This window comes from Diorhabda carinulata, chromosome 6 (genome assembly GCF_026250575.1).
Source record: "Diorhabda carinulata isolate Delta chromosome 6, icDioCari1.1, whole genome shotgun sequence".
In the NCBI taxonomy this organism is placed as follows: Eukaryota; Metazoa; Arthropoda; class Insecta; order Coleoptera; family Chrysomelidae; genus Diorhabda; species Diorhabda carinulata.
This window is the reverse complement of record NC_079465.1, coordinates 26,238,806-26,266,553: the sequence shown is the minus strand read 5'-3', so window position 1 is coordinate 26,266,553 and position 27,748 is coordinate 26,238,806. Positions and strand designations below refer to the sequence as shown.

Below are 27,748 nucleotides of genomic sequence, written 5' to 3'. Positions count from 1 at the left end.
TTCAGTGGCGTCCCATTGTTAGAGTAATTAAAGCGGAAGTTTGTTATTAAATGTGGCTTTATAAAATTTGTCTATGGCAATAAGAGTGAAATAGTTGAATTCTTATAGAAAGGAGCAAAAAAATTGATAAAAGTAGAAATAGTTTGAAAGGATTGTGCCGTATTTCAGTGGCGTCCCATTGTTAGAGTAATTAAAGCGGAAGTTTCTTATTAAATGTGGCGATATCAAATTTGTCTATGGTGACAAGGTAGTAAAATAGTTAAATTCTTACGAAAAGGAGCATTGTGTTATGACATCGTCTTTTTCTCAATATAAAGCCATTTTTTTGTAATACGACTGAAAAAGATCACGTCCTGGTGAAGTAAAAATCATGTGTTGATGTCCCAACCCAACGTCCTTCCATAGATATCCTAATCACGTTAGTTTTGCTACTAAAACTGTCATAATTTTTGGTACTAGACTCAATTCTAGAGGTTTTCATAATAATTCTTCTTCTTCAGTATAAAAATTAGATATTAACGGGCATCACGTGAAGTCTTACTATATTTTAAATCAATAAAAATAATAAAAAACATAAAATTTTTACAATAAAATCTGATTAATTCAGATTAAAAACTAATAGAGTGTCATTATAGATCATAAATGAAGTAAAAATTCGAATTTAGTGTTTTATTTTCCTAAATCCCAGCCAGCAACCGTCTTCCACTGCAATCAGAGCTGGATTTTTTGCCAGTTTTAGAGGTACGCACGTTTTCTCAATAGGCACCAATTCGAATTTAATCAAAAGCGTATAAAAGAAAATTTTCGTTTCCAATATTGCAAGTCTGGATGCGATACAACCTCTGGGACCAGATCCGAAAGGCAGATAACTGTAAGGCCTTATCATATGTTTGTTCTCGTCGTTGAATCTTTCGGGGTCGAAACGTTCGGGGTTCGGGAAATATTCTGGATCTCGGTGTATACCAAATACTGGAAATACAACAACGGTTCCTTGTTTTAAATCAATCGGACGTTCTTCCGAAGTTGACGGTTGGATGGTGTAGGGTTTGGTGCAGATTCTTTCTGCTCCAGCTTGAGGAGGCCATTTTCGAAGGGTTTCTGCAATGAATTAATCATTTATCAATTATAAATATTGTTAACTGGCATGATTTGTCCCCAAAGTTTTTAATTTCAAGTGGCAACAATAAATTATTTAACAATTTAATTTATTATTAATATAAAATTATTTTTACATGTTTTTCATAAGTATTATTTCTCAATTTTTTATAAATTTCTATAATGATTGCGATTTTTCTCTATTATTTTCATGATTTTTCAAAATTGCCATAATTTTTGTTGATTTTACTTAATTTTTTCATGGTTTTCATGAATTTTCGATAATTTTGTTAAATTTTACTAAAATTCTTGTTATTTTTTCATAATTTTGATAAATTTTCCACGTTTTTTTAGAATTTTCATGATTTCTTAATAATTCTTAAAATTTATTCAAAATGTTCATAGTTTTCCAAAATCCTTCCAAAATTAATTGTTTTTTTTTCATTTCTTCTGAAAATTTTTTTTCATAATTTTGAAAATCCTCATTTCTCGAATTCTACATAATTTTCACGATTTTCCTTTTCATAATGATGAATTTTCCGTGATATCTTAGAATTCTCATAATTTTCTTAAAATTTTCAAAATTAATTGAAAGTTAATTCAAAATTATCATAATTTTCATATTATTTTCCAAAATAAAAGTAAACGTTTCATAAATTTTACCGAAATCTTCATAATTTTTTTATCTATTTCCAATAATTTACATATATTCTCGAAATTTTCATAATGCGTCAATAAATCTCAAACAGTCTTCATGGTTTTTCTTTAATTTCTATGCATTTTCTATAATTTACATGTATTTCTCTTAACAAGTTTCCCATAGTTTTCACAAAATTCTCATAAATTTTCCATAATTTACGTGTTTACATAATTTTCATAATTTTTTTCACAGTTCTCTATTATTTTCATATATTTTTCATTATTTCCATAAAATTTCAAAAAATTTCTTAGTATTGACATAATTTTTTAATAGTTACGTAAAAAACGTAACGTAAGTTTTTCTTAACTATCATAACTTTTCCATAATTTTCAAAATCTAATAAATTTTTTTAATTTCCTGTTTTCCTTAGTCTGTTCAAAGTTTCCATGAATTTTCCATAAATTTCATCATGTTTCTATTACTTTCATAAGTTTTTTTCAATTATTCAAAAATTTCTAAAGTTGTCTATAATTTCTTCCTTTTTTTTCAAAATTTTCATTTTAATATATCAATTTTGACATATGTTTCAATAATTTCACATGTATCTTTAATTTTCATAATTTTTCCTAATTTTTTTCCAAAATATCTATTTTCAAAAATTGTCACAATGTTATAAATTTGCAAAATCACACGTTGCCGTATCTACAATGTTTTCATTTGTATACTAACTTAAATTTATTATTAAATTTTGACTCATCAAAAGATAATTTTATCAAAAACACGTTTCTTATTGATATTTTAAAAAACTGTCGTCATAGAAAAAATTTCAATAGTTATAAAACCGGTAATGCATACAATAACTGCAATTTAACATAGAAAAATGTAAACAATCTAGTTTTTCAATTTGTCTTCTTACCTGAAACGACCATATCTAAATATTTAATTCGAACGAGAGCTTCATACGTAACTTTTCCATTACATTTTTCATCTGTATATTCAATTTCTGCTCTCAGTTTATTTTGAATATCCTGATTTACAGCTAATTCATGCGCCATGAAGCACATCAGCGTAGATACTGATTCAAATCCAGCGAAAAAGAATAGAAAAGCTTGGGAAGTTATATCTTCGTTGGTGATATCAGTAAGAACATTTCCTTTATCTGAAAAAAAATCTTAACGTGTATTTTCAATTTTTTAAATTCAACTGGCGCAGTGAACAGGATACTGTCTGGGGAAATCCCTTCTGTGTGGTAAAAACCTATATTTTGGTAAAGAAACTGACTGAAATTGATTAGGTCTTCAAAAAAGCTATTCCAAAAAGTGGAATTGTTTGAATTTGAGTCAAAACTTTGGAAAAAAAAGTGATAGTAACCTGTACATTCCCGAGGCCCTAGAAAGTTCAAAAACTGAGCAATCAAGGAGGACATTTACCCGAAGGTATCAATACCAACTGGATTTGGCTTAATGGCAAACAGATGGGAAATTTGACAGTTATTAGAGAAAAGAAAACGCCATTAAACTTACTCGTTGTTTCATCTTCTATCACAGCAAAACCAGTTTCGTCTGAAGTAGTTTCCTCTTCAATGTTAACCCCTTGTCTAGTTTGCAATAGCAGATGTATCATATCCTGTCTAACAAGATTTTTTTCTTCTCTTTCCTTTATTGTACAATCAACAAGGCTTCTGAAAAATCTTTCTTCATTTTCATCGGCAAATTTAATATTGAGTAACTGAAAAACGAATAGAAAAGAAAGAAAATGCGTAACAAAGTGCGCAACTTTATAACATACTTTGAATAATCTCGGTGCTAATAAAAACCCCAAGAATCTGATCAGTTTGGAAAACTTTGAAAGATCGGTAACGCGGCTAACCATTTCATAAAATATATCATCTTGATTTTCTAAAGAATCAACGGATATTCCGAACGCAACAGTTGCTATAATATCTGAACAAATTCGACCTGAAACGTCTTTAAATTGAACAGGCACCACGTCCAACTCTTTTTTTAAGAAATATTTGGTGAAATTATCCGAGCATTCTTTTATTAGATGAAACATTCCTTTCAATTTGCTAGTAGTGAACGTCGGGCTGATCGTCGAACGCATATTTTTCCATCGTTCACCTGAAAATAGTGGAAAGTAAATTTGTTGGAGGGATGCTTGAAACTAGCACTTTCAAGAATGGCCAGATCTAGACAATTATTGAGATGAGGACAAAAAAGACAGTGTCGAACTAGTTGTATGGCTACATATTGATTTTTCCCTGTATATCATTCTATATATTATAACGAAAATTTAAATTAAATAATACAAGTAAAATTATGAAATTGATAAAAATTTAATAGAAGAAAAACAAAGAATCGCAAATAGTAGAGAGATTGAAAAAAAATTACATTGAAATATGTGACAGACAATAAACAAAGAACAATCATTAATCGACATGAACAATCGATAATTAAGAGTCTACAATAGACATTGGTCAACCGGAAATCGCCATTAGTTAATCTATACTGGAAAATATACATTGGATAATCGATTTATAAGAAAGTCTCGAGAATCACTATGGCCATAACTTTGATTGTTGATTGCTGCTTGATGATCGTTGATTACTCGATTGTTTGATTACTTCTGAAGAATCGACATTGATCAGAATTTATCATCGACACTCGAAAATAAATATTGGACAATCAACCGACAATAGGTAATAAACAATCGATAATTCACATCAACAATCGATAATCGACACTCGACAATAGACATTTGACAATGGACATTGGATAATCGTTTTATAAAAAACAATGAAAACAGAAGAATTAGAGAAAAGGTCGAAGAATTTCGAAACACTGTGGCCATGATCTTAATTGTTGTTTGATGATTGTTGATTATTCGATTGTTGGAATGTTTTTAAAGAATCAAAATTTGACAACTGACATACGAAAATCGAGAAGAGAAAATGTACAAGCGATAATTGACAATCAACAATCGATAGTCGACACTCGACAATCGGAAATCGCCATTAGATAATGGGTAATCAACAATTTGACAATTGACACTTGACAGTGGACATTGAATAATAGACTTATAAAAAACTACGCAAATTTTTTGAAAAAATGTTGGATGTAGAGAAGAAACAGCAAAAAGTCCTAAGGATTCTATTCTGTGACCATCACGTTGATTTGTGACGGTTTGTTGATGACTGTTGAGTGTTTGGTTATTTAAACAATCGAGAATCAAAATTTGCCAACTGACAGAATAGAACAAAATCAGAATCTACAATCGATAATCGAACACCAACAATCGAAAAGTTATAAAAGATGATAACAACATTTCGAAATAACAAAGTATCCCAAAATACAGTTTATTGAACAAAAAAACGGTTTTTTCTTTATTGTGAGAACGTTTCTCCGTTAAGATCCATTATTTCGACTGTACTTTTATTTTTGAGTTAAAATGAATGACCCAAGCTTCATCTATAATGTCCTTTGGCTTATTAAATTGTTTTTCCAAGTAAAAATGCTGGAAATAGTTTTCTTTATTTAAGTAATCAAATCTATTTGTGAAATTTACGTAAAATTTTGACCTCAGAAACATGGTGGAAGTTAACAAAAATTTTTAGTAAATTTTGTAATATTAAATTAAAATCATTCAGTATGGGAATCATAAAGGGCTTTAACTTTAACAAAAAAAGATTCACCTTTTAACAAAAATAAACTTTTGCCAAACAACGGATCGGTATCCTCTGGAATGTAAGTTCTTCTTGCACTGAAATATTCAAAATCCTTCACCGTTATCTGCTTTATTAATTCAGGATCTCTTATATTTAACGCTGGTGCATTGAATTGATACAAGCCACTATATCTGAAAACAAACAAGTCCTGTCCTGGTAAAAATATCAATAATACCTTATGGATCTGGCGAATATAATGGTACACATTTATTAAATTACTGTTACATATTATTTTGGTGATCCTAGCAACAATAATTGCAATAATTTATGAAATTATTTATTTTTACCTGTTTCCTGGAAATTCATCGTAGAAACTTTTGACCATATCCCCCACGCTTTGACGTTTCAAAAATACTAACCAAGATGTTACAAAACAATTCCATAAACCTTTTTGTTTCACGCCTTTCTGTCTCCAAAAAGTTAGAGGCGCGATAAGACAACAGTAAATCCAAATTAGGAATATAATTGACGAAAGTATAAAGAATAACATTGTCGCGTTTTTTAAATCACTTTGTTTCTAATAAATTCTTCGCTAGAATGTTTGAACTTCGTTTATTTCTGTTGTTGACGTTGTACACATCAATTGCAATTTATAAAAATAGCTCCTTAATTTGTAGTCTGCGGTGCGACGTGAATTATTTCATAAATGACATTGAATTTGTTTACAACGGAATAAATATATTAAAAATCATGCTACACACGAAAATCTCCCGTTTTGGTTCAACATAACGTGGCATCTTTTTTTGTGAAAACAGAATTGCCGCATTTGTGAATCATTTGATATCAGCCGGGTAGTTTCAGCACTCAGATCATATTTTTAATGTTTTTTGAAAAGTTTCAGTGAGAGAGTTTGAGATATTTCGATACTACTACAACTAATACTGTGGCTACTCAAAACCAAGTTGATTTTTGTCCTCTCCAACAAGTTGCCCTACATCTTCACCCACTTGGTCATTCCATCTTGCTCTTGGTCTTCCCAGTGGGCGCCTCCTTTTTGGTTGACCTCTTCACACTCTTCTTATTGTTGACTCTCCTTCTAACATGACCCAGCCACTTAATTCTTCTACTTCTTATCACAGCCACAATATCTGGTTGTCTTTACCGGTCCCTGTTTTTACTAATCCTTCGAAAACTGGCCCTCAATATTTTCAAATGTTATTAACTTCTTCTGGGTGTGTTTTTATATTTTTATTTTCGTATTTTTTGGCAGCAGTTTGCTTTTAAGTAATTCCGATAAGCTCCAAAAGCATCTACTGGCTGCATTTAAATCCCATAACGTTGGTGTTGAATGATTGGGCTCAGCAACTCTCCCCACTTTCATAGACTCAGTCTTATCTTCATTCACCTCCAATCCTACTTTTCGTGCTTCTTCTAAGAGGACTCGTGCCAGTATTTTCAGGCCACTATTACTGTCTGCTGTTGCTATGCTGGGATTATATTCCAGCTTCAGGGAAAAGAAATTATAACAAACACTTCCGAACCTCTTTATTGATTTCTTTGTGATATTGACAACACTGCAAAAAACCGTGCAAAATAAGTAGCAGACTTCAAAAGGGTATAAAAAAAAGGTGGAATTAACTTCTGAAGAAGAATGTAAAATAAATTTGGATAGTGAAGATTCAACTGGAGAAGAATATGAAACTGAAAAAATCGAAGATTGGTTTTAGTGTATTTATTGTTTTAAATGGATGCATGAAAATTGTACTCAGAGGAATGACATTGTATCATGACGTCGTCTTTTTCTTAATATAAAGCCATTTTTTTGTCATATGACTGAAAAAGATCATGTCCTGGTGAAGTAAAAATAACGTGTTCATGTCCCAACCCAACGTCCTTCCATAGATATCCTAATCACGTTAGTTTTGCAACTAAAACTCTAATAATTTTTGGTACTTGACTTAATTCTAGAGGTCTTCATAATAATTCTTCTTCTTCAGTGCAAAAATTAGATATTAACGAGAATCAAGTGAAGTCTTACTATATTTTAAATCAATAAAAATAATAGAAAACATAAAATTTTTGCAATAAAATCTGATTAATTCAGATTAAAAACTAATAGAGTGTCATTATAGATCATAAATGAAGTAAAAATTCGAATTTAGTGTTTTATTTTCCTCAATCCCAGCCAGCAACCGTCTTCCACTGCAATCAGAGCTGGATTTTTTGCCAGTTTTAGAGGTACGCACGTTTTCTCAATAGGCACCAATTCGAATTTAATCAAAAGCGTATAAAAGAAAATTTTCGTTTCCAATATTGCAAGTTTGGACGCGATACAACCTCTGGGACCAGATCCGAAAGGCAGATAACTGTAAGGCCTTATCTTATGTTTATTCTCGTCGTTGAATCTTTCGGGGTCGAAACGTTCGGGGTTCGGGAAATATTCTGGATCTCGGTGTATACCAAATACTGGAAATACAACAACGGTTCCTTGTTTTAAATCAATCGGACGTTCTTCCGAAGTTGACGGTTGGATGGTGTAGGGTTTGGTGCAGATTCTTTCTGTTCCAGTTTGAGGAGGCCATTTTCGAAGGGTTTCTGCAATGAATTAGTCATTTATCAATTATAAATATTGTTAAATGGCCTGATTTGTCCCCAAAGTTTTTAATTTCAAGTGGTAACAATAAATTATTCAATAATTTAATTCATTATTACTATAAAATTATTTTTACATGTTTTTCATAAGTATTATTTCTCAATTTTTTATAAATTTCTATAATGATTGCGATTTTTCTCTATTATTTTCATGATTTTTCAAAATTCCCATATATTTTGTTGATTTTACTTAATTTTTTCAAGGTGTTCATGAATTTTCGATAGTTTTGTTAAATTTTACTAAAATTCTCGTTAACTTTTCATAATTTTTATAAATTTTCTATGGTTTTTTAGAATTGTCATGATTTCTTGATAATTCTTATAATTTTCCAAAATTAATTGTATTTTTATAATTTTGTTGTGTTTCTATGATTTTCAAAAGTTTTACACAATATTTTCTAAAATATTCATAATTTCCATATTTTTTCCTTATCATTTCCATGATTTCTCAAAATTTGAATAATTTTCATGATTTTTTTTGGAATTTACATAATCTTTTCATAATTTTGATTGTGATTTATTAGAGTTTTTATATTTTTTCTATAATTTTCCAAATTAATCGAAAATTTTTATAATTTTCCAAAAAAATAACGTTTCATAATTTTTTTCAAAATCTTCCTAACCTCCTCACAGATTTCCAATAATTATATTCTTCAAATTTTCTTAATGCTACTAAAATTTTCATAAATTTTCCATAATGTCCATGCATTTTCCATAATTTACATAAATATTTCAATAATTTCCAATAATTTTCACAAAAATTTTCGTTATTTACTGATTCTTTCAATTTGCTAGAGGTGAACGTCGGGCTTATCGTCGAACGTAAATTTTTCCATCGCTTACCTGAAAATAGTGGAAAGTAAATTTGTTGGAGGGATGTTTCAATGTAGGGCTATCAAGATTCATAATTCAGGAGAAAAAAAAACATTAGGAGAAAAACAGAATCACACTATAATTATATGGCCAGATCTAGACGAAGCCCAAAACACTATTGTTAATTGTTGATCGTTAATTATTCGATTGTTCGAATGTTTCTAAAGAATTAAAATTTGACAGCTGACAAATAAAAATCGAGAATCGACAATCATCGACAATATACATTGGGTAGTCAACCGACAATAGATAACAAACAATCGATAATTCACATCAGCAATTGACAATAGACATTTGACAACCGGAAATCGCCATTAGTCAATCGATAATCGAAACAAGGCAATCGATACTTGGACATTGGATAATCGACACTCGACAATAGACATTGGAGAATCGGAAATCGCCATTACATAATGGATAATCAACAATTTGACAATTGATATTTGACAGTGGCTTGGATAATAAACGACGAAAATATTCTGAGAATGAGAAATGTTTTATAGTCAAAAAATTATTACAATTGGTAAATAAATGCTGTATAGAAAAGAAGAATCAGAAAAAATTTCTAGCAATACTGAATACTGTGACCATGACCTTAATTGTTGGTTAATGATTGTTGAGTATTTGATTGTTTAACTGTTTTAACAATCAAGAATCTAGCAGATCAAAATCGAAATTCGACAAACGATAAACGACCCCCAAAAATCAACGATAGATATTGAACAAAACGACTATCGACCATCATTAATGGACAAGTTTTAAAGTTATAAAATATTACGAAAATATTTTGAAAAAAGTTTAAAGTACCCCAAAATACAAGGGCGATGACTGTATTGACAGAAAAAATTGTGTTTTGCTTTCTTGTGACCACGTTTCTCTGTTAAAGTCCAATATTTCAACTGTCTTTTTATTTCTAAGGTAAAATGAATGACCCATGTTCCATCTAATCCGATAAATCGACAAAAAAATTGGATACGTATAAACATTCGTTTGAATGATGTCGAGATTTTTATCAGCATCAAATAATCGCGACACCCACATTACTAAATAGTTTTTTTTTGTGTTTGTCCAGTTTCACAAGTAGAAAACCACTTAAAAAATATTCTATGAGAAGAAGTACTTTTGAGATAATATTAATATCATGTCTCTTGGCTTATTAAATTGTTTTTCCAAGTAAAAATGTTGGAAATACATTTCTTTATATAAGTGTAATCAAATCTATTTGGGAAATTTACGTAAAATTTTGACCACAGAAACATGGTAGAAGTTAACAAAAGTTTATAGTAAATTTTGTAATATTAAATTAAAAACATTCAGTATGGGAATCATCAAGGGTTTTAACTTCGAGAATCAAAGTTTGCCAACTGATAGAATAGAGCAAAATCGAGAATCTACAATCGATAATCGACCACCAACAATCGAAAAGTTATAAAAGATGACAACAACATTTCGAAATAACAAAGTATCCCAAAATACAGTTTATTGAACAAAAAAAAGGTTTTTTCTTTCTTGTGAGAACGTTTCTCCGTTAAGATCCATTATTTTGATTGTACTTTTATTTTTGAGGTAAAATGAATGACCCAAGCTTCATCTATAATGTCCTTTGGCGTATTAAATTGTTTTTCCACGTAAAAATGTTGGAAATAGTTTTCTTTATATAAGTAATCAAATCTATCTGTGAAATTTACGTAAAATTTTGACCACAGAAACATGGTGGAAGTTAACAAAAGATTATAGTAAATTTTGTAATATTAAATTAAAAACATTCAGTATGGGAATCATCAAGGGTTTTAACTTCGAGAATCAAAGTTTGCCAACTGATAGAATAGAGCAAAATCGAGAATCTACAATCGATAATCGACCACCAACAATCGAAAAGTTATAAAAGATGACAACAACATTTCGAAATAACAAAGTATCCCAAAATACAGTTTATTGAACAAAAAAAAGGTTTTTTCTTTCTTGTGAGAACGTTTCTCCGTTAAGATCCATTATTTTGATTGTACTTTTATTTTTGAGGTAAAATGAATGACCCAAGCTTCATCTATAATGTCCTTTGGCGTATTAAATTGTTTTTCCACATAAAAATGTTGGAAATAGTTTTCTTTATATAAGTAATCAAATCTATCTGTGAAATTTACGTAAAATTTTGACCACAGAAACATGGTGGAAGTTAACAAAAGATTATAGTAAATTTTGTAATATTAAATTAAAAACATTCAGTATGGGAATCATCAAGGGTTTTAACTTCGAGAATCAAAGTTTGCCAACTGATAGAATAGAGCAAAATCGAGAATCTACAATCGATAATCGACCACCAACAATCGAAAAGTTATAAAAGATGACAACAACATTTCGAAATAACAAAGTATCCCAAAATACAGTTTATTAAACAAAAAAAACGGTTTTTTCTTTCTTGTGAGAACTTTTTTCCGTTAAGATCCATTATTTTGATTTTACTTTTATTTTTGAGGTAAAATGAATGACCCAAGCTTCATCTATAATGTCCTTTGGCGTATTAAATTGTTTTTCCACGTAAAAATGTTGGAAATAGTTTTCTTTATATAAGTAATCAAATCTATCTGTGAAATTTACGTAAAATTTTGACCACAGAAACATGGTGGAAGTTAACAAAAGATTATAGTAAATTTTGTAATATTAAATTAAAAACATTCAGTATGGGAATCATCAAGGGTTTTAACTTCGAGAATCAAAGTTTGCCAACTGATAGAATAGAGCAAAATCGAGAATCTACAATCGATAATCGACCACCAACAATCGAAAAGTTATAAAAGATGACAACAACATTTCGAAATAACAAAGTATCCCAAAATACAGTTTATTGAACAAAAAAAAGGTTTTTTCTTTCTTGTGAGAACGTTTCTCCGTTAAGATCCATTATTTTGATTGTACTTTTATTTTTGAGGTAAAATGAATGACCCAAGCTTCATCTATAATGTCCTTTGGCGTATTAAATTGTTTTTCCACATAAAAATGTTGGAAATAGTTTTCTTTATATAAGTAATCAAATCTATCTGTGAAATTTACGTAAAATTTTGACCACAGAAACATGGTGGAAGTTAACAAAAGATTATAGTAAATTTTGTAATATTAAATTAAAAACATTCAGTATGGGAATCATCAAGGGTTTTAACTTCGAGAATCAAAGTTTGCCAACTGATAGAATAGAGCAAAATCGAGAATCTACAATCGATAATCGACCACCAACAATCGAAAAGTTATAAAAGATGACAACAACATTTCGAAATAACAAAGTATCCCAAAATACAGTTTATTAAACAAAAAAAACGGTTTTTTCTTTCTTGTGAGAACTTTTTTCCGTTAAGATCCATTATTTTGATTTTACTTTTATTTTTGAGGTAAAATGAATGACCCAAGCTTCATCTATAATGTCCTTTGGCGTATTAAATTGTTTTTCCACGTAAAAATGTTGGAAATAGTTTTCTTTATATAAGTAATCAAATCTATCTGTGAAATTTACGTAAAATTTTGACCACAGAAACATGGTGGAAGTTAACAAAAGTTTATAGTAAATTTTGTAATATTAAATTAAAAACATTCAGTATGGGAATCATCAAGGGTTTTAACTTCGAGAATCAAAGTTTGCCAACTGATAGAATAGAGCAAAATCGAGAATCTACAATCGATAATCGACCACCAACAATCGAAAAGTTATAAAAGATGACAACAACATTTCGAAATAACAAAGTATCCCAAAATACAGTTTATTAAACAAAAAAAACGGTTTTTTCTTTCTTGTGAGAACTTTTTTCCGTTAAGATCCATTATTTTGATTTTACTTTTATTTTTGAGGTAAAATGAATGACCCAAGCTTCATCTATAATGTCCTTTGGCGTATTAAATTGTTTTTCCACGTAAAAATGTTGGAAATAGTTTTCTTTATATAAGTAATCAAATCTATCTGTGAAATTTACGTAAAATTTTGACCACAGAAACATGGTGGAAGTTAACAAAAGTTTATAGTAAATTTTGTAATATTAAATTAAAAACATTCAGTATGGGAATCATCAAGGGTTTTAACTTCGAGAATCAAAGTTTGCCAACTGATAGAATAGAGCAAAATCGAGAATCTACAATCGATAATCGACCACCAACAATCGAAAAGTTATAAAAGATGACAACAACATTTCGAAATAACAAAGTATCCCAAAATACAGTTTATTAAACAAAAAAAACGGTTTTTTCTTTCTTGTGAGAACTTTTTTCCGTTAAGATCCATTATTTTGATTGTACTTTTATTTTTGAGGTAAAATGAATGACCCAAGCTTCATCTATAATGTCCTTTGGCGTATTAAATTGTTTTTCCACGTAAAAATGTTGGAAATAGTTTTCTTTATATAAGTAATCAAATCTATCTGTGAAATTTACGTAAAATTTTGACCACAGAAACATGGTGGAAGTTAACAAAAGTTTATAGTAAATTTTGTAATATTAAATTAAAAACATTCAGTATGGGAATCATCAAGGGTTTTAACTTCGAGAATCAAAGTTTGCCAACTGATAGAATAGAGCAAAATCGAGAATCTACAATCGATAATCGACCACCAACAATCGAAAAGTTATAAAAGATGACAACAACATTTCGAAATAACAAAGTATCCCAAAATACAGTTTATTAAACAAAAAAAACGGTTTTTTCTTTCTTGTGAGAACTTTTTTCCGTTAAGATCCATTATTTTGATTTTACTTTTATTTTTGAGGTAAAATGAATGACCCAAGCTTCATCTATAATGTCCTTTGGCGTATTAAATTGTTTTTCCACGTAAAAATGTTGGAAATAGTTTTCTTTATATAAGTAATCAAATCTATCTGTGAAATTTACGTAAAATTTTGACCACAGAAACATGGTGGAAGTTAACAAAAGATTATAGTAAATTTTGTAATATTAAATTAAAAACATTCAGTATGGGAATCATCAAGGGTTTTAACTTCGAGAATCAAAGTTTGCCAACTGATAGAATAGAGCAAAATCGAGAATCTACAATCGATAATCGACCACCAACAATCGAAAAGTTATAAAAGATGACAACAACATTTCGAAATAACAAAGTATCCCAAAATACAGTTTATTAAACAAAAAAAACGGTTTTTTCTTTCTTGTGAGAACTTTTTTCCGTTAAGATCCATTATTTTGATTTTACTTTTATTTTTGAGGTAAAATGAATGACCCAAGCTTCATCTATAATGTCCTTTGGCGTATTAAATTGTTTTTCCACGTAAAAATGTTGGAAATAGTTTTCTTTATATAAGTAATCAAATCTATCTGTGAAATTTACGTAAAATTTTGACCACAGAAACATGGTGGAAGTTAACAAAAGATTATAGTAAATTTTGTAATATTAAATTAAAAACATTCAGTATGGAAATCATCAAGGGTTTTAACTTCGAGAATCAAAGTTTGCCAACTGATAGAATAGAGCAAAATCGAGAATCTACAATCGATAATCGACCACCAACAATCGAAAAGTTATAAAAGATGACAACAACATTTCGAAATAACAAAGTATCCCAAAATACAGTTTATTAAACAAAAAAAACGGTTTTTTCTTTCTTGTGAGAACTTTTTTCCGTTAAGATCCATTATTTTGATTTTACTTTTATTTTTGAGGTAAAATGAATGACCCAAGCTTCATCTATAATGTCCTTTGGCGTATTAAATTGTTTTTCCACGTAAAAATGTTGGAAATAGTTTTCTTTATATAAGTAATCAAATCTATCTGTGAAATTTACGTAAAATTTTGACCACAGAAACATGGTGGAAGTTAACAAAAGATTATAGTAAATTTTGTAATATTAAATTAAAAACATTCAGTATGGGAATCATCAAGGGTTTTAACTTCGAGAATCAAAGTTTGCCAACTGATAGAATAGAGCAAAATCGAGAATCTACAATCGATAATCGACCACCAACAATCGAAAAGTTATAAAAGATGACAACAACATTTCGAAATAACAAAGTATCCCAAAATACAGTTTATTAAACAAAAAAAACGGTTTTTTCTTTCTTGTGAGAACTTTTTTCCGTTAAGATCCATTATTTTGATTTTACTTTTATTTTTGAGGTAAAATGAATGACCCAAGCTTCATCTATAATGTCCTTTGGCGTATTAAATTGTTTTTCCACGTAAAAATGTTGGAAATAGTTTTCTTTATATAAGTAATCAAATCTATCTGTGAAATTTACGTAAAATTTTGACCACAGAAACATGGTGGAAGTTAACAAAAGATTATAGTAAATTTTGTAATATTAAATTAAAAACATTCAGTATGGAAATCATCAAGGGTTTTAACTTCGAGAATCAAAGTTTGCCAACTGATAGAATAGAGCAAAATCGAGAATCTACAATCGATAATCGACCACCAACAATCGAAAAGTTATAAAAGATGACAACAACATTTCGAAATAACAAAGTATCCCAAAATACAGTTTATTGAACAAAAAAAAACGGTTTTTTCTTTCTTGTGAGAACGTTTCTCCGTTAAGATCCATTATTTTGATTGTACTTTTATTTTTGAGGTAAAATGAATGACCCAAGCTTCATCTATAATGTCCTTTGGCGTATTAAATTGTTTTTCCACGTAAAAATGTTGGAAATAGTTTTCTTTATAGGAGTAATCAAATCTATCTGTGAAATTTACGTAAAATTTTGACCACAGAAACATGGTGGAAGTTAACAAAAGTTTATAGTAAATTTTGTAATATTAAATTAAAAACATTCAGTATGGGAATCATCAAGGGCTTTAACTTTAACAAAAAAAGATTCACCTTTTAACAAAAATAAACTTTTGCAAACAACGGATCGGTATCCTCTGGAATGTAAGTTCTTCTTGCACTGAAATATTCAAAATCCTTCACCGTTATCTGCTTTATTAATTCAGGATCCCTTATATTTAACGCTGGTGCATTGAATTGATACAAACCACTATATCTGAAAACAAACAAGTCCTGTCCTGGTCAAAATATCAATAATACCTCATGGATCTGGCGAAGATAATGTTGCACATTTATTAAATTACTGTTACATATTATCTTGGTAATCCTAACAAGGATAATGGCAAGAATTTATGGAATTATTTACCTGTTTCCTGGAAATTCATCGTAGAAACTTTTGACCATATCCCCCACGCTTTGACGTTTCAAAAATACTAACCAAGATGTCACAAAACAATTCCATAAACCTTTTTGTTTCACGCCTTTTTGTTTCCAAAATGTTAGGGGCACGATAAGAAAACAGTAAATCCAAATTAGGAATATAATTGAAGAAAGTATAAAAAATAACATAGTCGCGTTTTCTCGAATCACTTTATTTTTAACAAATTCTCTGCAATTTATAGAAAAAGCTGCTTGATTTGTAATCAGCGGCGCGTGTTTTATTTAATGAATGACATTGAAGGACGATATTTTCCGAAAAAAAATGGACGCGTTCGCCCTGTCCACACCCGAAACATGTTAATTTGACCCTTTGTTTCCAAAATCGAACGCGTATTGAGCGATACGAATATTCATTGTAGAATGGCCAAAAAGAAGGCACTTAAATAGGTTTTAAAAGTGTTATAATCATTAAGTCGCTTCCGTTGATGGCCCAGGAACTAAAAAGCGAAACCACACACAGAGGATTTCAAGAAACTTTCGAAAAACTAAAAGTAAATTCGTCAGAAAAGTAAATTTACCAGAAAAAAATTTAATGTTCCGCTAATGTTAACCAAAATTGCATCAAAATCATTCCAAATTATACACATCGACGATAGAAAATTTTATCTAACCTTTACAGATTTATCTACAAAATTCGCACAAGCAATTTTTAAAATAGCTGTGATTATAAGTCAATGAGTTTGAATTTCTGGAACCGTTGCTGATATTCCTACTGAACACACTGTTTACACCAACACTCACAATTACACTGTCTGATGCACGTTTCGATAACCAAGTTATCTTCTTCAATGACTGAAGGTTCACTTACCTGTTTTATAGTGAATTTCCTCACCAATAAACCTTCTCTCCGGCGAAAATTAATTCCAGCGGGAAAACCTCAATGACGGAAATCTTCAAATTTATTCCTTGACTACTAAACTATAGAGTGGGCTGTAAGGAATTGGCCCTTTGTTCCTATTTAAGGTACTCTTACTAGTACAGGCTAAAAAGGCGATATTGAGATAAAACCTCAAATTAAATTGGGCGGCTTTGATTTACTAGATTCTGGAAAGTTTTGGGATACTGAATAAGTCGAACAAAATTACGGGCATAGGACAAATTTCTCTACAGATTATTCTGTAACCTTTTCAAAGTACTTTTAAACAGCTTCAAACTGAGAGTTAGTAGAACTCTCTAGCACAACAACTAAAAAAGTTATGGCTGAAATAATTTTTTTTTGTAGAAAAAACCTTCAATTTCACCCTTAGCAATAGTACCAAATTGCAATAAAAATCTAACCACTGTTATTTTACTTATAATGATTTATTGAAGATAAACGAATTAGGATGCATAATTTCGTAAAAAATATGTTTAAAAGTCGCAAAATCATTTTCGAAATTTTTAAAAATTTCTACTTTTTTTTTCAAAATTCCTGAAAAACTATAGGATATCCATAAAATTGGACCGGAAACAAAAAGTTTCGTATCTTTTTAAAAAATATTTTCATTTTTTAAAATTTTTGTAATTTCTAAAATAACTGAGATATGACCTTACAAATCGTACCCTAACGTATGAATGATTTTCGAGCCCTTTACACGTTGCCCTTTAAAAAATAGGGGGTTATAGAAATTAAAAACGTTTGTAAACTTATAGGTTATAAAATTTTCTATAAACTTACTTTTTGGGCGACTAATTTGCTTGAGAATTAACCGAAATATGGCCAAAAAACTAAATACACTAAATGCAAAAAATTGAAAATTTTGAAAAGTATATACTACAAAAAACAGTGCCGTAAAATTATCATCAGTTATGCCAACAGTGGAGGCTCTAGATGAGCATAATAAAAAGATGTATTACCAAGTTGGGCTTGGTAATAAACCTACTGATTGAAGATGGATAAAAAATGAAGGGTTGGAAGGTTGGAATAGCCTGCACCACAGGAATTTCGATAAATGATATTTTGCTACTACAAAAAAGGATGTGGTGTATCATGTAGTATATTGTACTCACGTATTAAAACAGAAGCCATAACTTTCCCAGCTGACTGTTGTGCCTATGGACCCTTCGGACGTCGTTCACTGGCTACAGTCCATTCCGGAGTGAAGTGATGGATCCATGTTTCATTTTTGGACACATCTCGACGCAAAAAATTTGATTTATAACGTGTAAACATGGCCAAACACTGCTCTAAATCATCAACACGTTGTTACTTTTGAGTAACCGCGGTACCCACAATGAAAAAAGTTTTCTCGTGGAGTTTTTTCATGTTTTTTGTAGTAACTACCTAAGTTGGACGATCAGAACGTACACCATCATCGGTGACTGTATGATCACGTTTAAATTCAGCAAACTAATAACAAATGGTTGTTTTCGATGGAGCTGAATTTGAATAACACTTTTGAAACCATTGCTAAGCTCGTAAAGTATTTTTTTTTTCGCCAAGAAGAAAATAACAAAAGTAGCTTCACTTAAATGGCTGTCACTTTTTCCTGACGAATCGAAATGTCATGAAATTTTAAACATAGTTTTTTGAAAGTTGGTACTTCATAAACGTCGTAGGAATTTGACAAGACAGCGCCATCTTTGTGTCAGTCACAAGTCTTATTGAGTGATGTAATACTATTCCATATTTAGTTACTCATTCGTGATTTTAGTTTTTGTGTGATATTTTAATTTGATTGAAGGCTGTTAATTACTACATATAAATGTATAACTAATTGGTAATAAAATTAGATTGTTTCCATTTCCATGAAGTTTTTTTTAATCCAAATTTTTAATCTACATTAACTGGACTAATATCCAATCTAGAACTGAGGTCACAGGTTAGAAATTAAAATTATTTCTTGTGTTTAATTTTATTATTACATAAATCTTTGTTTTTACATTTGAAAATACATAATAATACCTAATCTAAGAAATGTATCAATCTATTTTTAGTTTTTTCAATCCGTACCAGAAACAGTTACCATCTAAAATAAAACTTTTTCTCGACGCTTTGACTGGCAATTTCGATTTTTCCACTGGGATAATTTCGAACTTTCGAAGAAGGTGAAAAAACATAACTTTTATCTCCATCAGAGCAAATCTAGAGCCTATACAGTTTCTAGGACCGGTACCGAAGGGCATATATATGTAAGGATTAATTGTGTCCCTATTTTCCGGACTGAACCGTTCGGGATTGAATTTTTCTGGATCTGGGAAATATTTTGGATCGTAATGGAATCCTGCGAGTGGTATCCAAATCAAATTTCCTTTTTCCAATATTATATCCTCCTCATTTGATTCCTGTGCTGGTATTACGTAAGGTTTCGTACAGACGCGTTCTAGGATTGTACCGTTAGGCCATTTTCTCAATATTTCTGAAACAAAATCATTTATACATTATTACCAACTCGTCCAATAAGCCGTGAAGCCGATCCTGTCATAATATAGATAAAAGTTGCGGCTATCTAGAGATTTCAAGAGTCCTAAGGTTCCAGAAAGCGGTTTTAATATATAAAGCGAGAATCTAGCAGTTTTGAGTCAATGAAAAATTCGATGGTATAGGAACAGTGACAATTAAACGAATTAGAGCATTTAAATGAATAAGATGTTTAGTATGTACATGAATATTGGTGAATAGTTTAGCGAGTAAGTGTTAAAGAACTGCTGGTTCATAAATACAAAGTGTGTCTCATAAGTAATGTCGATGGAATTGTGTAAAGTGAAAATTACTTGTTGTGGGATACTTGGGCGTTAGTTCCAACCGCATACATTCAATATTGCATCAAGATTTGGTTGTCAGAAAGATTTGTTGACGTTGGATACGTCTTAATTTGACAATTTCTCAAAAAAGCTCGTTCCGATTGGTGCAAAGAAAGGCGCTTCAAAAGATCGTGACTGGGAACGAACAATGGATACATATGAACACGAAACTAACAAGGATAGACTGTATGGGTCTTTCAAGACGGTCACCCCAACATCACACACATCAACTCAAAGAAAACTATTTTTGAACAGTCTAAACATCGAATTGATGGGTCACAGTCCTGGTTTGGCTCCCAATGATGTCTCTTAAAGGCACTTACCAAAGAAGACTTCTTCGATCAATTGAAAAAACGCATGGAAAGGTGTGTGGAGAGGGGAAGGGGAGTATATTGAAGGGAAGGTAAAACCCTTTTTCGTAAACAGGCTAGTTATTTAATAGCCAAACCTCGTATTAAACGATAAAAGGGAAAAGTAAAGAAAATGCGAAGGATAATAAAAAAAAACAATTGGATATTGGTGTGAAGATTAAAATTGAATTGAAAAATGATCAAATAACCAACGAAACATCTTTTATCACCTGAAACAACCATATCCATGTAAAGCATTCTCATAACGGCATCATAAGTGACATTTCCTTGACAACATTCGTATGTTGTGATGATTTCGTTCCTCAATTTATTCTGTACGTCGGTGTTAACAGCAAGTTCGCATATTAAAAAACGCATTGCACTAGAAATGGTGTCGAATCCCCCGAAGAAAAATATCGAAGCTTGCGCAGCAATATCCTCATTGGAAATCTGGACTTTGTTACCAGTTTTATCACCTAAAATCGAACATTTTAACTTGTTACCAGAGGACAGAGAAGAATATTTACCAAAATACGATGATGTTCTAGCCGTAGCATATCCTGTATCAATAATATCGTCGTTTTCAACTTCTTGACATCCTTTTCTAGCTTGCATAAATAAATGAATCATATCAGGACGGACGATGCCTTTTTCTTCTCTAGTTCTAATTGTTTCGTCTATAACCGATGTAAAAAACTTCGTCACCCTCTCGTTCATGATTCTTACTCCAAATAACTACAAAATTTTGAAAAATATCGATATAATATTGAAAGGTATATATCTCATTCTTTTTATCTGGTGTAGTGTTGTTGTTCTCTTCACCAACACAATTACAGTGTCTGACGCGCGTTTCGATAACCAAATTATCGTCTTCAGGTACTGAAGATAAACCATTTACTTTCACTAGCATCACATTCATCTTCTTCACAACTATTGTTTTCAACTCTTTTGTTTTACCCACAGTATCGTGGCTGTTAAACCATATTTCAACCAATTTGTCTTTCTTAATTACGATTTTTGTTATAAAAGTTTTTCCAATAGGGGCTTGACAATTTTGAATTTAGTTTGTGAACGCACCTTTTGACTTAACATCGAACTGTCACTGTCAGTTTATTCAGTAGACATAATCTCTTCATCATGGTGAACTACAGGAACGAACAACGTCTGTAAATTGAAAATTTTTTATAGAAATTCGAAGTCGGTGGCCGCTACTTTAAAAGCGTTAACTCCGATTTTCGGTGGTAATTCTCGACCTAGTTTAGTGAAAAAGTTTGAGTCTACCATATTCGTTGTGTGATGTTGCCGTACCAGTGGTCGAAGTGTCGAAAATATCGTTGAAACGTCCGTAGCAAATGATCCAAATCAGTAAATTCCACGGCGTTCTCAAGAGTTGGGCATCACCAAGAACTTTTTATGGCGAATTTTGCTTAATAATCTTACTTTACACCCACACGTTCTCCGATTGGACTCTGGAAAAGGTGCGCCAAGATGATCAATTTCATCGCAAAATCATCTTCAGTGACGAAGCCCAATGGGTTTTTCAATAAACAAAATATGCGGTATTGGGCGGGTGAATATCCACATGTGCATTTTCATTTTAGAATAATATACCGCATAGTTCACAACTAACTACTGACTGTGAACCGGAAACCCTACTAAAAGTACCTACCTACATAAAAAAATATTTCGAATTATGTATAATATATTATTTTCTCAGTAATATTCGATCTACAAACCGGTTTTATTTAGAAATTCCAAGGAATTGATTTTTTGGTGTGGTGTCGTTGTTTATTTATACTTTTGAATGATTCACTGATTCTGAAAATTGAATATTGTAATGCGGACTTCGACAAGTTGTTTATAAATCATTTCGCAGTGGAGATCCTCTATATCTTTTGTAAGGACTGTCTCTTATCTCTTTTTTTGTAAAGATTTTGGTTATTTGATAACCGTCATTATACTTTACTCTAAAATGATATACTTAAGTACCTGCTAGTTACAAAAAGTCTGATCTAGAGTGTGGACTAGAATTTTCTCAGAAAATACATAATTTTTTGTATAAAAAAAGTGTTTCAATTAAGACGATATTATCTAATGTATCATCCGCCATTACAGCAAAATGAAAATTTTTCGCGCCGCAACTTAAACAGGGTGTTTCAAATAAAGGTGATCACTTCTCTAGGATGGATAGAAAACTGAAAAATTTTTGGGGTTTGCCCGGTAAAAAATTTTCGTAACGTCATCCGTATTCAAGATAAAGGGCGTTAAATATACAGGATGTCTCACGATGAGTTAAAACTATCTGTATATGGCAAAATACTTATAGTAAAATCATGAAAATTTTTAGGTTTGGGTTTTTGGATACGATCTTTTTAACTAAAATATTTTCAAAGATATCCGGAAGTCGACTGTAACTTTGTTATTTTAAATAGAACACCCTATATATTAATACATTTTTGAAATCTGCGTAGAATTTTAGTCTAATTTTATCAAGTCTAAAAACTTTTTTCGAGAAATGCATAATTTTTGAGTTATTAATTTTTTTGTAAAAAATTTGACCGTTGCATACATTATTTTTTTACGAAAACAACTTTCAAGATATGAAAATGGTTTTCATTCGGTTGTTTTTAGCAAGGTCAGACGTGTTTAAATCTTTGTTGAAAAATTAATCATTTTATACAGGGTGTGTATAAAAAGTTTAATTTCATAAATATGAAATTTCTTTCTTTTTTTAAATAGAACCACCCGGTTTTTTCTATTTTAATGCATTCAGGGGTGAAAAAAGGCAAATTCGATTATATTTTCCTATACGTAAACCTTACCGTTATGCAAATATTAAATGTTTTCTGTAAATTTTTAGAGATGCAGGTATGGTCAAAATTTTATTTATTCGTTATTAAATTGAGAACGAGACATTTTAACGATTTTTTTATCAACAATTCACTAATGACAGTTAAATAAGTGTCATTTATTACAAAGCCTACTAAAAGTATACATAAAAAATAAAACTATACAATAATAATTTAAAACCTTAAATATCTCGGAAACGACTTAAAATTGAAATAGGATTAGGATAAAGGAAAATACCTTTTTAATTCTTGGTGCTTGGATCATATTAAAATAGAAAAAACCGGGGGGTCCTATTTAAAAAAATGAAGAAATTTTATATTTATGTAAGTAAAAGTTTGAACACTTTTTATACACACCCTATATTAAATGAAAAATTTTTCAACATAGAATCAAATATTTCTGACCTTGCTAAAAGCAACCGAATGGAAAAAAAATTTCATACCTTTAAGGGTATCTTCGTAAAAAATTAATTTAAAATGGCTTGCAACAGTCAATTTTTTTACAAAAAAATCAATAACTTAGAAACTATGCATTGTTCGAAAAAAGTTTCTAGACAAAAGTATACTTAAATTTTACGTACATTTCGAAAATGTATTAATATACAGGGTGTTCTATTTAAAATAACAAAGTTACAGTCGACTTCCGGTTATATCGGAAGTCGGCCATCTTTGAAAATATTTTAGTTAAAAAGATCGTATCCGAAAACTTAAACGTAGAAATTTTCATGATTCTCACTAAAAGTATTTTCCCATATACAGATAGTTTTAACTCGTCGTGGGACACCCTGTATAAACTTAAAAACAACTATTTGAAAGGGAAACCAAAACATCGGGATTCAGATTATTGGATCCTTACCTTCAATATATATTCAGGTATGAATAAAATGATCAAGAATAAAAATTTTCTCCAGCCAGTAAAATCAGTAAATTCCATACCGATTTCGTAAAATTCATTTTTTGGACATTTCAATGAATCTATTTCGATACCAAAAGCCGTTGTTGCGATAACATCGCAAGTATAACGATTCAATGTATCTTTAAAATCCAATTCGATCAAATCTTTTGGTTGATCTTCGAAATGTTTAACGAAAGTTTCGGCAGCGCTGTTCATAAGTTTGAACATATTTTTCATTTTCCTTGTGGTAAAAAGGGGAGTCAACATCACTCGCATTTCTCTCCATTTTTGACCTGGAAAGAAATTTTTTCATCTATGATCCTAATGATTAGACTGATATTTACGTTACCTTTTAGAGAAAATAAATTACTCGCCCATAATGGATCCACCGATTCTGGTAGGAAGACTCTATGATCGACAAAGTGATCAAAATCTTTGATGCACATTTTTTTGATCAACTCCACATCTTTGACAACAAATATCGGCGTGTTAAACTGATATGTTCCAAAATATCTATGAAATAATAGTAAGTTAAAACCGTTAGAGATTGCCGTACCATCCATCAATATTTTAACTCTAAATGCTCTATTCTTAACGAGTTACTTGTGGTTTTGCACATTTTGTGCACTTTGCATAATCATATGTTTATTCTAACCTAAAAACGGCGTTGCACTTTCAATATCCGGTACGGCCATCTCGCCCATACAAAAAGGAAAGACGGCCATATGCATTCGGGGGGTTTCGTTGATGCTTGGCGGACATTGCAAGCATTTTTGACAATTACTTGACCAGGCAGTTCCTAAATCGCGGTCAATGAATTACAAGACTGCCTGGGGCAAGGCTACTTCTATAGAAAACGCTATTGCTGGACTTGAAGCATCTAACTAAACGAGCATGTAATGATATCTAGTTAGCCTAGACCAGTTGCATGCATAAACAAAATATTGCGTTACCACAGCAACGAACAATAAATTATTAGAAGTGTAAGTGTAAAGTTTGACGTCAAAAAAGTAAACCAGAGTTACGCAATAAAATAAAAGAAAACAGATGTCCATCGAAATTGTGAAAATGGAATAGTTGGAGTATCAAGCCATCATCAAGTACCTGTATTTAGAAGGGTTAAGATGTAAGCAGATTTACGAATATATGTTTAATACCCTTGGTGATCAATGTCCTTCTTTTGCGACCGTGAAAAATTGGACTGCAAGCTTCAAAAGAGGTAAATTTTCCATTGAAGATGATGACTTCAGACCGTCGAATTGGGCTAAAAAGCGAGCAAGGGTAGAAGCATCGCGTTCGATCTGTGCTCGATTTGAAACCGATCTAAACTTCTTAGACCGAATTGTTACTGTGGATGAGAATTGGGTACATTTCTACTATCCAGAAACAAAGCAACAACCGATGGAATGGCGACACTCTGGTTCTCCAAGACCTAAAAAGTTTCGTGTCCTGCTGGAAGAGTTCTTGCTTCAGTTTTTTGGGACTGCCATGGAGTAATCACGATTGATTTTTTCGTAGAACAATAACTGGAGATTACTATTCGACATTACTGACCACACAACGGGAGAAAATTAAAAGAGAAAAGACGCGGAAAGTTATCCAAAGGTGTTTTGTTTTTGCAGGACAATGCCCCTGCACACAAATCTCATGTTGCCATGCAATAAATTCGTGATTTAGGGTTTGAATTACTAGAACACCCCTCTTATTCACCAGATTTGGCTCCGTTTGACTATCAAATCTTTCCTCAACTGAAAAAAGTAATAATTTCTGATATATGTGGGCATGTTGAGACATGTATTTCGATTGAATGAATGTCAGGATCAGGCAGAAAAATAAAAAGAATGCCAAAAAAGAAGAGAGAAACGGAAATATTCTACAGGAATAGATTTTAATTCCAAAATCAAGAAAATCAGCACCAAAATATTCGGAGAACAAACAAATAGAACAAAAATCAAAACTTTGAAGTCTAAATGCCAACAAGTTGATGCACGCTAAAGGTTTGGAAATCATTATTGGCAACGAGTCATTTTTTACTTTTGGCGGGAGTGAAACGGCAAACAATAAGACTTATATTTATTAGAAAAGTTGGTATGGTTGAATATATATTCTCAGCATACATTTATCCTTCTGGAAATTCTGTAACCGCCAGAATATATGAAAAAGAGGGTGTTGGATCTAGATTAATGCAGTTCATCAAGAGAAAGCATCCTGAAGGCAACTTAGTGGCTACATATGGAAACTGCTCATTATGTAGGGTCTAGGAATGTTTCCAATATGCCTCAATTAAACGTTTTTGGCGAAACTTCAAAACGAAATGTATATTCCCAAGGTTGGGGACCACAAAAAAGAATTTGGAGCGAACTCCTGCAAACGCAATATTCAGTGATTAGTAATTGAATGATCCCAACAGAGAAAACACAAACATTTTAGACAAAAATATACTTATTTTTCAACGGAATGCCCTTTTAGCTCCATATACTTTTTCCAGCGATGCTCAATAATTTCAATAACCTTTTTATAATAAGAATCGAAGGGGCGAATAAGAATTTGAAGGGGCTAAATCTGGTGAATAGGATGCATGAGGTAGTCATTGCAAACTTTAACTCATTAATTTTGTCCATTGCGATAATGGATGTGTGAGCTAGTGCATTATCTTCATGGAACAACACTTTCTTCTTAACCAAATGCAGCTGTTTTACTTGTTTCACTCGTCGTTAATATTTTTTCCTCTTTCAATATAGTTATCCCAAAAAACCGACGCCTTGATCTTGTTTGCAGATGGAACGGTCGTTGTCTTCTTTGGATCCGATTTTACCTGTTCAGTCCATTGTTTTGATTGTTACTTTGTTTCGGATGTGGACTGATGGACCCACGCCCCATCCATGGATATGAAACGCCGCGAAAACTCTATTTTATTCCTGTGAAACATTAGCAAACATTTTCACGACACTGTTTTTGTTCCATTGTGAGCAAACGTGGCACCCATCTTGCACACAGATGTACCGCACATTTTGAAATGTCTGGTAGCTCGCGCACTTTCAATCGACAATCATCTAGTATCGCTTTGTGAATTTTCTTCAATATTTCTGGTGTCGTGACCTCATTTGGTCGACCACTGAGATGCTGGTCATTGGAGGTCGTACCGTCTCGTTTAAACTCTGCTACTCAATATTTTATTCTTAATAACGAAGGAGCAGGCTCACCAGAGTAGAATCTAGTTCAATTTTTACATCTGTTGGGCTGAGATCTTCACTATTAATGACTGCCAAACAAAAACCAAACAACGCAGCGTCTTCAAACTTGGAACATAAGGTGTTTAGATTGTGTACTTTCTAATACCATCGTTGTATTTAAAAAGGGGATTCCTATGGCTAAAGCCTTTCAAATAAAAGTGTTTATCACATAACGTTGACCAATTTCACTATTGATGGTTGCCAAAGAGCGTGGCGTCTCCAAATTTCCAACTACAGCCATCTCTAGGTCAGGCCAGGTACTTCTAGGACTATCCTTGTAAATATATTAATACTCCACTTACCTCAGATTAGAAAATTGTCTATAAATACGTATGATGCTTTCAAAGAAGCTTTCTTGTTGAAGAAAGGTCTTGAGAACCTCGCCAAAAACCAATGGAGGATTCTCTTGTACCACATTTCTACTTTTCCAATATTTACGCGGTTTCAAAACCGATAAATAGAAAAAAAGACTGCATAATATCGTTATCAAAAAAATTAGAATCATTATGACTAAATTCAAAGTTGCGTCTTGTGTGAATAAGAATCTTCAGTGTGAATATTATTTCTATTGAATAATAG

At 31.3% G+C, this 27,748-nt stretch overlaps 1 protein-coding gene across 1 annotated transcript; it reads right to left on the bottom strand.

Annotated features, from left to right (window-relative positions):
* Nucleotides 1-525: 525 nt before the first annotated feature.
* LOC130895803 (uncharacterized) lies at nt 526-27,748 on the bottom strand. Its single transcript, XM_057803353.1, has 12 exons — nt 27,472-27,748; nt 24,286-24,449; nt 23,898-24,229; nt 20,720-20,927; nt 20,423-20,668; nt 19,030-19,457; nt 16,046-16,335; nt 5,427-5,590; nt 3,524-3,855; nt 3,259-3,463; nt 2,652-2,894; nt 526-1,098 (listed from the first exon to the last, which is right to left on the bottom strand). Exons 1-12 carry the CDS (start codon nt 27,672-27,674, stop codon nt 662-664), a joined length of 3,252 nt encoding a protein of 1,083 aa, XP_057659336.1. The 5' UTR covers nt 27,675-27,748; the 3' UTR covers nt 526-661.

Excerpts from the sequence above, each read along its gene's own strand:
- LOC130895803 (XM_057803353.1), bottom strand. The coding sequence starts at position 27,674 with ATGATTCTAATTTTTTTGATAACGATATTATGCAGTCTTTTTTTCTAT. Across the intron at positions 5,591-16,045 it reads GATGAATTTCCAGGAAACAG|ATATAGTGGCTTGTATCAAT; the intron begins GTAAATAATTCC and ends GTTTGTTTTCAG. Across the intron at positions 2,895-3,258 it reads GATAGAAGATGAAACAACGA|ATAAAGGAAATGTTCTTACT; the intron begins GTAAGTTTAATG and ends ATTTTTTTTCAG.